The sequence below is a fragment of the Amphiura filiformis genome, chromosome 13 (genome assembly GCF_039555335.1).
Source record: "Amphiura filiformis chromosome 13, Afil_fr2py, whole genome shotgun sequence".
Taxonomy (NCBI): domain Eukaryota; kingdom Metazoa; phylum Echinodermata; class Ophiuroidea; order Amphilepidida; family Amphiuridae; genus Amphiura; species Amphiura filiformis.
This window is the reverse complement of record NC_092640.1, coordinates 42,627,281-42,642,609: the sequence shown is the minus strand read 5'-3', so window position 1 is coordinate 42,642,609 and position 15,329 is coordinate 42,627,281. Positions and strand designations below refer to the sequence as shown.

At 37.5% G+C, this 15,329-nt stretch overlaps 1 protein-coding gene across 1 annotated transcript in view; it reads right to left on the bottom strand.

Annotated features, from left to right (window-relative positions):
• Positions 1 to 15,329, bottom strand: part of LOC140168383 (catenin beta-like) — a 54,589-nt gene that overhangs the window by 12,387 nt on the left and 26,873 nt on the right. Inside the window, 4 exon segments of the mRNA XM_072191761.1 lie at positions 152 to 353; positions 1,639 to 1,877; positions 4,103 to 4,356; positions 6,209 to 6,494. Of these exon segments, the coding sequence (XP_072047862.1) occupies positions 152 to 353; positions 1,639 to 1,877; positions 4,103 to 4,356; positions 6,209 to 6,494 (981 nt within the window).

The window sequence follows — 15,329 nt, the reverse complement described above, 5'->3', positions numbered from 1 at the left end:
TTTGAGAGGACACTGACAACTGATATTTGAACTTTTGTGTTATTATGAAGTCCTCGGAAATATGTGTATGAATACGAGCACACAATATGCTTGGATTGAGTCCAATGGGAAACGAGGATGGAGGCAAAAACAGTTTATTGACAGTACTTACTTTGGATTCCTGGTTCCCGTAGGCCAGGATCTGCAAGCAGTCTGTGCAAATAGCCAAGAACTTGACATTATTACGAGCCAAGAGCGCCACCATCTTCTGAAGACCGCCAGCGAGTCTGACGGCCATCTTGGATCCTTCTTGATGCAGGAGGAGGTTGTGGAGGGTGGTGATGGCGTAGAACAGTACAGACTCCACTGGGGAACTGTGAAGGGAGAAAGAACATTTGAATAATTATTAAATGCATTTTTATGATTTAGCAGTGTGAAGCACAATTTCTCCTTCCCAACCCCAAATGTTACTAGTCCTGCAATTTTTCAAAATAATCAAACAAGATTTTATGACCTTTGTGAAGTGCACATGTTAAAGCAATTGAATAACAGTTATAACACGATACATTAGGAAACAAATATGTGCCGGAAGTCGAACACAATTTTAAGATATAGCCAAACAAAGGAAATATTTCCTTTGGTTTCCTATTGTTTTGGAAACTCTTTTTCTCATTTCTTTTGAACTGGTTGTCCAATTTCAGCAGGATTTTCTGCAAAATGTAGCTTTGCAAATATACCTGCTACAATCCAATAAGAAACAGAAAATTGTATGATGACCGACTTCAGTCTGATTTTGCTTGATCACACCACATCCAGTTCTCACCAAATTATCTAATCTAACATTTTTGGACTTGAGCCAATTTTTAGTTATTGCATGACAAAATGGCCATTGACATTTTTTATTTTATAATACATCCCACGTCTTTTCAGTAATTCTTCTGGTAATTCTTTTTACCATCTCCTTAATATAGCGGCCATACAAGATATTCTTTTGAGTAGCCAGATTGCTGGTTCCCACCAAATTTATTACAGCTCAAGTTTCACTTTCAAATGGGCACATTTCAGTCCTATTTTCTGACGACATATTCGGTCGGATAAGATGAATGCTGGTGATAACAAAGTACAGTCCACCAAACCCATGATAATTAGCAGTTTCAAAAATGCATGTCACAGCATATTAGCAGGTAGATGTATTGATTACCGATCTCTCTTGCCCAAGGGTACTTAAAAGACACTCTTTGCTGCCATGCTTTAAATAGGTCACGCTCACCAGAAAGGTGTCCATAAGTGTGCTATACTAAGAAGCAGTGTGTGTATTATGTGAACTGCTTGGTTGCTAAGGTATTATATTAAGTCTATTTTTAATCCTGACGAAACTACCTGTGCTGGTTTGAAGTTGAGAATCAGATGAGACCAATTCTTTTCCCACTTTTGTATATGCGGATTCAAATTTAGCTAGTTAGTCATAAGTTGAGTTAGAAACGCTAATTCCACAGGGTGTACCATACTGGCTTTAAATTTGTGGTCACTCACCCTAGTAGTCAATTTTGGTCACTCAAAGACTAGTTTGTTAGTCTGATTTGACAATTTCTCTATTGGTCACTCTCTTTTTTGAAACAGTTAAACTAGTCCCCTTTTTACGACGACCTAGTATCTTACCTCAAAAGCTTGACCAAAGCTGGGATACCGCCGCTCTTGAAGATGGACAGCAAGCCTGCTCTGTGGTGTGATAAATTGTGCAGCGCCCCGGCAGCGCATCGTGTTGTCTCCACGTCGTTCGTGTTGGACATTGCACGCACCAAAGCAGCCACCATCTGTGGGGCATTCATGATGGCGTGCCTGCTGGCTTCTTTCTTGGACAGTTGGTGCACCATCATGGCTGCTTGGCTCACAATCACCTACAAAAAAAAATCGAACAAAAAGATTGGTTTTATCAAATATTTTTCAAAATAATTTCAAACAGTTTTGCCATCTTTACTTATTATTTAAGAGGAGATAATCAGGAAACCTGACCCCGTCCAGGAATTGAACCCAGGACTTTGCGAGACCTGCGCCTCAACAACAGAAGCTTCATGATTAGAAAGACTGCAATCTCAACATGTATGCAAGCGGTGGCTCAACCCAACCGCCTTAACCGATTTCCTTTAAAATATTTTTCAATTATTAAAACGGTATGATGATCATCCACAGATAATCCCATATCAAAATCTCATGTGGTAACTCTTTTAAAAGAGATCAAAAGTATATTTTCTTTTAAAGGTCATTTTATGGATATAAGAAACATTTCAAACCCTGTCCTAAAACTATTCATATTTAGAATTTTAATGGTTTTGGACAATCAAGTTGCTGATAAAACAATTCATGCCAATCTAAAAACATTTTTGTTTCATCAGTTTCAAATTTACAACCTGCATGACCTGATTGGTAACACGCTTAATCATGTTTATCACATCCCAAATAATGGGCCTCACAGTCTTAATTTCAATCATTTGTAAGATGCCAAATCTTGCCTCCAAAAATAATTTGATAAAATCATTTAGGCAAGCTGGTTATTCATTGACCTTAATTTTATTTTAACTTCTGTGACCTTATTGGCATTCCTTATCTTATGATCTACTCTAAAACAATGACATTCAACTATAATAATATCAGGTTATGTGCAGGGACAGGCGATTTGCGCTGAACTTTTTTTCTGCGCAATTCGCATAATTGGCTATTTTTTCCTATGGGCAGGGATACATGATTTGCACTGAAAAAAAAGTTCCGCGCAATTTGCTATTTTATTCCACGCAAATCGCCTGTCCCTGGTTATGTGTCACATAATTTCTATTTTCCATTTAAATTTATTCTATCATTATATAATCTCTTATCCCACACATCTCACCAGCCAAAAACAATAAATCGAATATATTAAAAGCGAACCCCTGATGGTGGCCAGCCAGTGTATACACACTATATCACCGGGCAGGTGCAATCATCCAGACATAGCCATTTATCCCCACGGTTAAGTAAGCTGGCTTTGCTCTGCATTCATCATTATGCATTCACTAAAAAATATTACCAACACCATGTTTCCTGCCCGGCTCACTAGCCCGCCGCGATTCAGATCGCCAGAAATTAGATTTTGCAAATCACCTTCCACATGAGCTGTGCCCCTGCCATCTTTTAACGAGCTTAAAAGATGCAAATTTTAATCATATTTTCTTTCATGCAGTCCCAAAATTCTACTTCCTTCCTTTTAAAAATACAGGTCATTTGTTTCCATGCTAAAGCATAGTTTTTATATTATTAGCTTTTCACTGCTTCGGGGCGTGAATTTGAACATGCATAATTAAGAACATATTGGGACACTGGCAATAAAATGGTTTGTGAACGTGTTTACGGCGATACTCATGTTATTTTCACTGGCATTTTATTGATCCCGGACACATATAAATATCCAAATACCGAATTATTATTAAGACTATAAATAACTAGTTTCAGAAATTAACGACTGAGAACAGTAAAATAATGCACTGCATGCATAACATTGCAAATATTTTTTTTAATATCCCTAGATTACCTGATAATCTTGTTTGTTTGCTTTTGATGAAAACCAAGTAGAATATGAGCTAATTCTGAAACATCACTTTTCAATGTTCAGAGAGTGTTGGAAGATTGTTTTTTGATGAATAAAACTTCCTGGATTTTTGTTTAAAAATTTTTTTTTCAAGGGGTATGACCAGATCCACATGACAGCCTTATCCTCACACTTTATCTTATCAAAATGGAGATTTTGGCATCAGTAGATAGCTCATATTTTTCTCATGATCCCAGTAAAATTCTAGGTCTGAAGCCCCGACATTTGTTCTGTTTAGATGGTATGAACAAAAAGAGTAATAGTCTCTACTATTCTATGGGCAATTGTGAAAGGCATGTTCGCTTCTTATATAAAAAGTTAAAAACTGCTCATGGAATTTATATCAAAATTTGGAATCAGATTATTTTGGTACAGGCCTCTCAATGTGAGATACAAAACACAAATGAACTAATCAAACCACCTATCCTTAATTTTTTTTCTTAATTCGCCAATTTTTCAAACAAGGACAATGCAAAGGGTGGAACAAAGACTAAGCTAACATACCTGATCCTCATCGTTGAGTAACTTTGTCAGTTCTGGAATGGCTCTCGTTGCTAGATCAGCATCGTCCTGGTAGTTGATCAGGTTGACCACGGCGTGCTTTAGCATCTGTGAAGGCTCTGCTAATCTCTGTACTGCGGTGGGGTGGGAAGGGTCAAACTGTGTTGAAGGAATCTGGGAGCCCTCTTCCAGGGTCTCCGGGAACATGGCGGCGCGTACGCGCTGGGAACGGGTCTGGTTTAACTGTTGATTCATTTCTGTGGCAAGAAAGAAATTAAGATGATGTTAAATAGTACTTATTTTCCTTTTAGAAACTTCATGAATTACAAACTTCCAATTTCTTTTTACTCGTTTACGCTTGCAGTGACATTCGGCCATTGGGAAAATATAATTTAGGTTGTTCGATAAAAACTATACAGCAGATAAAATATGTTTATCACAGGGCTAAATATTGACGAGGCAAAGGGTGTTTTGCTCCCGAAAATGGCCCTCAGAAATTAAATTAAGCTTAAGTGTCTCAAAATAAATGGGCATTGTGGCTATTTAGCCCCCTGAAATGCTGTAAGTAGCCCCTGACCCATTCCATGTCAACTCCAGGGATGTGCACGCAGCACCTCTTCAATTTTTCTTTTTTCTGTGTGGTGGTAGATATTGATGAGAAAGTAAAATCCGAAAATTTGAGCTTCATACTCCATTTCGTTTTCCGTGGCATCAATTTGAAATTTAGGGGGTCAGCGTAAAAAATGTGTGCATAGCATAAGAACAACATTTTTGGAGGTCCATAAATGTATAAAGGAACAATTTACAACTTTGAAAAGTATGTATTCTGGGGTACTTATTTGTGTAGAATTCAAATCTGGCATCAGAAAACTTGTAACTCCTTTACTTTAAAAGATATAGGGCCCTCAAAATGCAACTTCGTCCATCCAGGACCAACTTTGGGGGGTCAAAACTCCAAAAGTAAAAATTATTTTATTGTCCATTTTTTTGCCATTCAGAGCCCTTTGGTAGGACATTACTCTTATCCAATATTGAGCCTATTAGAATACTTTTAGCTGAGATATTACCCATGCAAAACCCCAATTGTACATTTTTTGTACATTTTGACCCCCCCTAAAAACCAATGTCAGCCATTTTGCCCCACCATCAACCAGGTATGTTGAAAATATGTCCTTGGACAACATTTCTGAGAGATATTGGCTTTGGGACTCGATGGCTTCAACACATCAGTATCTTCTCCAGAGTTGTACACATTTTTGAGCATGTATAATGTTGTACAAATGGAGAATGCAAACCTTCTGATGTGTTGAAGCCATGCCAGATTTGAATGTTCTACACAAATAAGATTGGATCAAAATGCCTGACATTGGTTTTCAGGATACACAAAATGTACAATGGGGTTTTGTATGGGTAATTTCAAAGTTAAGAGTAAATACCAAAGGGCTTGCATTACAGTTTTTTACATGGAGTTTTCCAAAGTTGGTCCCGGATCGGTTGCATTTTCGCTATATCTTTTACATGTTAATGATTTGAATTTCTACACATTTTTTACGCATTGACGGCTATGTACACATTTTTACGCTGACCTCTAAATTTCAAATTGATGCCAATGGAAAACTAAATGGAGTATGAAGCTCAAATTTTCTTTTCAAAGGATTTTACTTTTCATCAATATCTACCACCACACAGAAAAGAAAAAATTGAAGAGGTGCTGCGGTGCACATCCCTGGAGTTGATGGAATGGGCCCCTGAAAGTTTAATATTACAAGTGATCTTTTTCTTCTAAAGTAGCCCCCGAAATAAAATTTTAAAAAAATATAAAAAGGCCTGGTTTATCTTAGTTCCAGGTTTTTAACAGATATTCTTGTCTTTATTTAATTCCCAATATAATATTGAAGTTTCGTTCAAAATTTTTTCGAAACTCAGTTTTTCATTTTTGATCTGCGTATCATTTGTTATTTTGTCATTGGGCTCCTGACCTCTAGATGTGCTTGCGGCCCCTGAACATGTTTAAAACAAAACTGCTAACAGGTTACATAGGTTTTGCCATGTTCAGGGGCCAAGTACACAGGATGTTTTTCCCACCCAGCGAGGATCTTCATCACTCACCATCCACCTGTTCCTGTGTGTACGCCTGCCCGTAGCCCTGATCCCAATCCTGGAACATCCCTGAGCCGCTCAACGCATCATCCTCATGATGACTGTGATGACTCTTACTGCTCACAGAGGGCGCTTGTGTGGTGGCGCCACTCTGGATACCAGAATCCATGCCGTAGCCGTGGTTTTGCCATTCCATTGTGTTCTGCATAGGGTCCTGCTTGGGAAGGTCTGGCAGGGGGCTGCCATAGCCACCCTGGGCTCCCTTCTGATGTGGCTGTTGAGCTTGCATATTATACTGTAGATAAAAAGAAAAGGTAAAGATACAATTATCATCTTGTTTTTCAAAATTCCAAGTTGAAAACCAAATATCAAACAACATGAACAATTTTTCAGTTCAATTTACACCCCCAATGTATGTGCAACTGCAACATCAAGAAAAATAATTTCCCAAACAAAACATATTTTCATTTTCTTTAAAATTCAATCAATTCAGCAACAAAATGCTCAGTATTTCATCAAATAATAACTCCGAAGTTCAATTTCACACCATCTCCAATCTAGATTACGGATACATCCCAATAATAAAATTCCATTTAGTGTTACTCCAAGGCCAAGTGGTGCTGAGACACATCGAATCTTTCAAACAAGCTGCTCCTTCTTCATGTATCGCTCCCAGGAAAAAACACATTAGCGAGCTAGTAACATATCACAACTGTCAACTCCAAGTTCAAGATGTCTAATTAGCACAGCCTGCGAAATACACGGTTGTATGCATCAATGGAAGAGAGAAAGTCTTTGAATTGTACTTACAGTAACAGGTATACAATTCAAGGATTGAAAATATAACCTAGATCTATTCAAAGTTTTGCAAACAGATGCCTAAATTGTTTTCGTAAAAATACACTGTTCATGCTGACAGGCGATGGAAATGTAAACGTATCAGGAAACGTAAACTTGAAACCTATCCAAATTTTTTATCATAAAATACTTAATGTCGTCAGCAATTCAGCTAAGACTTTGCTACCTAGATTTCCTGTGCATACAGTTGAGCAAACTTTACTGATAATGTGCAGATAAAATTCTTTTTGAAAGAAACTACAATTTGCTTTCATGCCGGTCTGATTTCATAACATATTTAGCATGATAAGAAATGTAAACTGCTGAGAAACACTGGCTGTAATCACTTCATATTAACGCAAACATTTCATGCAAAATGTTTCAAATGGCCTACAGGTATCGCTGTAAAACTGCATAAAATATGCATGCTCATAAACACCATTGACTTTCATGCATATTTTGTGTTCAATTTTTATAGGGATAGAAGTTTGGAGCTAATCCACTATTATTAATTCTTGCGGAGAATCTTGTAAACATAATTTGCATGAAAAGTTGATTCTCATATTTTTATTCAAAATCCCATCCAAGTAGATATGTTGCAAGAATTAAAGATTAATTCATGCATTGTGTCATGTGTGACAACACAAAATTATCCAGACAACTGAGCATGTGATCATCATTGTCTACATGTATTGTTAAATTCCAATTTCGCAGCCCATTCCGACTGTCTGGTCTACCTACATGTAATGTTGATGCATTTCTCATAAGAATAATAAGATCCAATTTGGTCTCAAGATTCATTTCAACACTCATCTAATGCTACATTGTAGAGCATACGACATGTGATCAAGGGTGAAATAAAGCGGGAGACGGGAGCCGTTTAGCCCCCAGAAACTCTGCAAATGGCCCCTGGTTCCATCTCATTTGTAGTTGACCAGGGGACACTTTTCTCACAAAACTGGCCCCTGGATAGTGAACCAAAAAGTATCAAATTCAATGCAACTAAGTGCTTATCTAACCCATCCAGCATAATATTTATTTTTATTGGCCCCTTGGTAAATGGAAGTGGCCCTTGGTTTCTTCAAATCTTGGTGAACCAGGGGCCACTTTTTTGCCGAAGTGGCCACTGGTTCAAGCTCTCTTATTTTCACCCCTGCATGTGATCATCACTGTCTACATGTATGGTAAATAACATTTATTCAGCTCAATCTGACTGGTTTATTCTACCTACATGTAATGTCAATGCACATCTCATAAGAATAAAAAAAATCCAATTTTGTCTTCTCATCTGAAGCTATAGCACAAACTGTTGACAACCAAGGCCATTCAAAGCCCAGTTTAATAATTTCTTTCTGTCAGTTCAATGTTAATGATTCCATCCTTCCTTTCTATTCACCCTCCATCCTCTTAATACTCGTTCTCGTTTTCTGCTAATCCAACGCGACTGATGTTCACCTCTCCCAGTCTCTATCAATTATGTCCCATGTCATATACACAGCCATCACAGATGCATCTTTCTTTTGTTGTGTTTACATACAAATCATAAATGATAACCTTGCCGCTGCTGCCAAATGTTAAAATGCTATGCGTTGGTTCTAATATGTGAGATTTGCACAGCATCAAAAACTCCTTCCTAGTCCTACATCATGTTACACGTACTATACATTTCATGTTCAGCCAGAGGTGTAAACAAATTATGAATGGAGCCATGGATTCTAAACTAGGGTAATTATTTTCACTGATCACAAACAAGAACCTTCAATGGTCCATGCTAAGGTATTTTGCAAACCTTACATTTCCACAATGTTATCGAACTACATAGCACTTGTAAACTCAAATCTTGTTAATGTTCAGGCAGAATTACATGCTCCACACATACGGTATGCAGGGCTGCCAAGAAGCAAAATTCTCAATAAACCATCCTTTTCCGACTGTGCCTGGGAAACCTTTCGTCATTTTTTGTATACAATACTATCCCTGTTGGAAGTGGCCACTCTTTCTACATAGAAAACTCGCATCTACAGTGCAATGTCTTACAAACCGACACTACATAATACACAAAAACCCAACAAAGTCTCAATCCCTTCACTCTGAAATGATGCCAGATTTTATCGCCAAGAAATACTGCACTTCCTCACACTTCTTTTCCTGACTCTGGATATTTATGTTCTCCTGTAAATTGATTGAAGATGATCCAATTGACATTTAGCACTGACTATACATACAGAATGAAGCATAAATATTGTAACATGCCATAACAACATTCTGCTGGCGAAAGTCGACTCAATAGTCAATATAGAACAACAAATCAATGTTCCAGTGTATAGGCCAACATGGATACGCAAATTCACAACATGCAATTGGAGTAACAATAACCAGTTGAAATGTGAAATACAACGGACAAATCATTTTTAATGTGGCACTCCACAATTAATAAAATGGATTTAAAAAAAATGATACCGGTAGCAGTAATTCCAACTTTTTTCCCATGCCAACTTGAAAATGTCATAAATTTTAAATGTCTATTTCAGACTTGCATTTAGCTGGTGGATTAAAAAATATATATAAAATTTTTCAATTGAAACCGACTTCTCTTTTATAACATTTTGAAAGCCATTCCATATCATACTACTTTTTGACAATTCTGACTCAACTGCATGTAAAACAATCATACTACCCCATACATCTTCTAAAATTAAAATCACACCACAAAATGTTGCCATTTTAAAAATGTAAACACTATAGTAACTGATACATTACTTTCAGCATGCAAAGTGCTATAGAGTAAAGCTCCATGATAAATGCATCTCGTTCACTTCACCAATCAGGCCATTAATAACGACTGTAAGATCCGCCGCCGCTCGCTGACTGCCGTCTACCGTCACTGCAACTCGACCTGCCCAGGCTCATCCAGAGTACATACTCATCAACAACATACGGTGCTTCATCGTTAACCCACTAGAGCACGATAATGTCGGCGAGTCTTCGCTCAATGGGCATATAAATTGAGGTAGCTAGTGGTGACTCTGCCGGAAGAGGGAGGATGGAGCTAGGGGTAGAGAGGGTTTACTTTGGCGCATGTCACGAGCAAGGGCGTCTATCCATATCATTGGTGGATAAGATGATGCGGATTCAAAACAAAATTGAACTGAATAATTTCCAAATATCCTAATTTCCAATTTTGCAACCTCCCGGGATGTCTGAAGAAACTCAACTCTTATTTTATTTATTTTATTTTGGGGGGGCTGATTTTGAAAAAGTGGACTGGGGCAGATATTAAGAAGTGAACTTTTTTTCAAAATTTGGACCTTTTTTGACTGAAAAGGCATGAAAAGCCTATTTTTTTCGCTCGTATGCTCACAAATGCATCTTTTAGGGGGCTGCCCCTTGCCCCCCCTGGTTACGGGCCTGCACGTAAGTGTTTGCAGTCACAACTAAAGTCCTTTTTATATTTAATGGTGTGATTCTAATCCATTCCTCCCTTCTCCTCCCCCCCTCCCCACGGTTTAAACTTCATGGGTTTCTGTTCATTTTTCCATACGTTATGAAATTGGAGAAAGGGGTCATGGGGCTGCTTTAAAGAATGCAGACTTATATTGTACATAATGTACACATGACACCAAAATGCAAGCAAATACATGTCCGAAATAAACGAAAAAAAAAAAAAAAAAAGCAGATTTACCTAAAGTTCATTATCAGATGACAATGAACATGATGTATAGGATGCGCCATAAACACTGGCATAGTCATAAAACAGACAAGCGCTGACCCCATGCTAAATGTGTCATGGAATTTATTTGCTCCAGTTAACGTCAGACATGTACTGGGCTACGATGATGATTTATCGGTCTCTTCTATTAAATAATCATTGGCCTCTGGCTCTGTGTGTTCATGCCAATGCTGTGTGTGTATGTTTTTTTAAGACTCCGCAAAATGTATTGTATAAAATAAATGGATGCCTACATGTAAAGTAGATATCATGTGTATTGGGTATGAATGCAATGACTGCATGGCATTGTATACTTGGGTCCTACTACATGTAATTGAATGTTGAAAACTTTTTCATAGAGCATCTAAAATATTTTCAAAAATAATGATTGAATTTGAAGCAAAAGAAATTTGTTAATCATGTATTTTGTATCTGCCAAGAGTGCATAAAAGATGCGGTGGATATGATATGGTGGGCTAAGTGGACATTAACACCAATCTTGCTTGAAATGTGGGGGGGGGGGAGGACAATTGACCTGGTTTGACAAAAAGTGGCTGAAAAGAAAAATGTGTCTTTTTGCCGAAAGGTGGGGAGGGGGACACGTTTCGGCCTTGATTTTATTGTCCCTTATTTTGACAGCCTGGCAAGTTATGGTTGTTACAACTTGCCTCGAAATTTTTTTACGAAGTATTTGCACTCTGGGAAAAGTGCTGATTTCAAACCCTGCTGGATACATGTATCGCAAATATCTTTTAGGAATAGCTGTTGGATGGGAGAACATCCTGCACCCACGATATCATACAGAGTTACACCAAACACATCTTGCTGCTTCTCGCACAGATACACACAATTCTTCGGGCAGGTTTTGAAAAATACATTAGAAGACCTTCCCTGATGACATCTGTCACCAAACAAATACGCCAAGTAAATTATGCATTACCCTGAAAGCTTCTCTCAGTGCCATGTGATTCCTTAATAATCCATCTACAAATTGACATTTTTTTCCTTCCCCCACTTTCTCTCTCTCTCTCTTTGTATCTTCCCTTGATAGGATGACAAACAATGCCAGAAAACATTAAGCCTTTGCATCAAATCTCGCTCCCATGTTTTATTCAACACCTTTCATTTACGTCTACGGGCTACAATAAACCAGGGTTGCCTAAAATGCAGCCCAAATTGCGGTTTAAATCATCGAAAAGTACCCCAACTGTTGTTTTTTATCTGCAGACCGAAAATCATAGGGATCCAATTTTGAAAAGTCACCAACTTTTTTCATAACCATTCGCTTCTACACGACAGTATATGGTCCAAAGTCGCAGGCAAAATTATTCAAAAGTCGCCCAATTGGGCTACTAAATCGCACAAATGGCAACCCTGCAATTAACCATTCTAAATGGACCCACAAGTTTCCACAAGGCAATTTTTCACATTTTCATTTCGTTATTTTTCTACTTTTACAGAGTAAAAAATAAAAAGCATACAGTACAAAAAGCATAACCTCGGGCTGGAATATTATTTTCTCTAGCGACACATATTTTAATAAATGCATGGAAGTTTCAGTATGATTGAGTGTAAGTACACCACCCCATATCATAGCTAGACAAAAAAGAGGCTTGACATGTTTGCGCACAAAGATTTGAGATGATACACAATTGCTTGTATAAAACCAATTCCACTGGTACTGGATTTGGGTGATGCCTGTATTTCTTTGCAATCAACTGGGGATTTGTAGCATTTCCAATGCATTTTAAAAGGGGGGATGGGGGCATGGAGCAAGTAGTGGATGAATTGTTTTGATGGAGGAGTGAGATGAGAAATGTTTCAATTATACAGAGATTGGACAAAGTGTTGGTGAACCAATCAACTGGGATTTAAGAAAGTTTGTTCTGAATAACAACATTTTGTAAACAGCAAAGACAAGCTATTGATGACATGGCTTTGTAGGAAGCAAATTTCATAAACTTTTTTTCCCATCAATTCTTATTTTTTACATTCTGACAAACTCAGGCACAACAAAACATCTGCATAGTTAATGTTTTCTCTTGACTTTATTTGAAAAAAAAAACAATACAAAAAAGCTGCAAAACAGTGTTAAATTGGAAAAAATAAACTACCCAAATTTGGACCAAAAATAAACAAAAATGCATACATTTGAGCAGTAAAAAAAAGTTGAAGATCAGCTGAAAAATCTCATTGCCTGTTGTACAAATATTGTGCATGAAGCATACGACTCCAAAACTTGCCCAGTCCACCACCAAACTTACTTATTTTACATGTACATTGGGTCATCGGATAAAGAGCCAATATAAAATTCATAAATTTTCAAGCAAAACATAAAGGTGAGAATCGTATCATTTAAAAACCTCATGGGAAAATATTGCCGTTTTCCAGCAATGCTTGGACCATAATCCTTTAAAATAGAAGAAATTTGGTATTAATTAAACCGCACACGCTTGCCAGATGCAGGAGCGAGTTCTTGTTTTAACCTAACCTCTTCAGAAAACAAATTACGGTTTTCGTCAATGCCTTATTATAACTAAATACCAGATTATAACCATTCTAACTTTCCAAGAAATTTGGATTTACAACATACATGTAAGAGTCGCAAACACTTACACTTGTCAGAAAGAGAGAGCTTGTTTGTAACTAAACTGGGCCTTGTGTCTTGAGGGGAAAATGAGTAAGTGACAATTAGTGCTTCCTAATTAAAAATCATTATTATTCGTTAGTATGTGGGCTAATTAATGCATTGTAAATCTATGGAATATTTTGATGTCACAATCTCGTGGTGCATGCTTGATAGCAAATTATCACATAAATTATTTAATTTTTTGTGTGCAACCAAATTGATTGTTTTAATTGGCACAAAATTTAATCAATCTTTTTGACCGTTTTCATGATGTTTCTTTTCATGGCTTTCTACTGCTACTGGGTACTATTAAAATTTTTAAGATTACAGGTATATGATGCAATTCATTTGAGAATTATTGCAATAAAAAAATGCATAATTTTCTTTCAAATGATGCTCATTTTCTACTAATGCAAATTCAAGTCGACGCAATTCATACACGCAAAATTATTTGTTGATTATGTCGAATCTTGCAATCGCCTCAGGACCCAAGTGGCTATTTATAAGATCTCTGCTTATTGCCACCAAAATGGGGCAGCAGCCAATCATGAAATATAATTGTCAGTGACATTTATATATAGTGGGGAGGCTTAGCTCTCTCTTCCCGGTGTTTCAGGATAATGTATCTTTATGCCCCCGAAACTTGGGCAATATGGTGCGGGGAAATTATAAGCCTGCAAAATGTCATCAACAATATACGTTTAGACATTAATTCTCGCAAAAATGCCCACATGCAATAAATGACAAGCTGTATTGTGCATCAAAGTTCGGGATAGAAATATACCCTACCTATAGCTCCACAAGCTGACTTGAGTTTAGGGAGGTAGATGGTGCAATCGTAAATTTGCGCAAATCAAGATTCTAACATTCTCCTCCCAGACTGCAAATGGATTCTCACCGCTGTCACAGATTTCTAGTCTGTACATCTGTGCTTGAGATGGGCTTTATAATTTCAAATCTTACTTTTCGCAGAATTTAATATCCACCCATCATTCACCGACAGTCGGACACCCATCATTCAAATTGATGTTACAAACATGTAGCTGCCAGGGCTAGTGATAGAACTAAACACTCCAGTGTCCACTGGGACCCCCGAACTTGCAGAAAATGAAAAAGTGGGGGGTCCGGAGTAGAGTTTGGTGAGTCCGAGTGGCACAAATGCAGCATAAAAAATAGTATGTCTGCAATTGCGCTAGATTGAAAAACTGGGGGTCTGCAGGGACCCCTGAACTTGCAGAAAATTTAAAAACAGGGGGTCCGAACTCTATTTTGGTGGGTCCGGGACCCCAAAAAGCAACTTAGCGCTACCGCTGGTAGCTGCCCTTTGTACTCAGCATCAGTAATCTTCAATTCCTCATCATTTGGGATGTAATTTCAATCTTTCCAAAATGCTCATTATTGATTTAAATTTGAATAGCAACAATTACTGACCAGTATTTAAAAACAAAAGTCTTCAGACACCTAAAAATATGCATTTTCTTCACCTTCAAACAATGAACTTATTTACCATGTCCTCAGTCACCTAAAAATATGCATTTTCTTCACCCCCAAACGATGAACTCATTTACCATGTAACCCTATGCAACCTTAAAATATTAGTCTGATAATAATCGTATTCGTAAGACGTTTCTTCTCTTCCAGCTGATACCCATACCTCTTGAGATGCAAGAGCTGTCGCGATATTTATTTGCAAATTTTAAATATTCATGTTGTAGTGATAACATCGGCAGTTGATATTAACACGAAACGACAATGCACATTTATCAATAACTATATCAATCCTGCCTTGCCAACTCTGCGCAAATAGATCACGACAGCTACAAAATTACAATGAACCTCTACTGCTAAAACAGGGCGAAGGAGCCTCTCGCTCCGTGTCGCAATCTTTTGCACCGATCTTTTAAAAATCTCTAACCCGCCCTTTTCTTTTTTTTAACAGGCCTCAGTTAAATTTA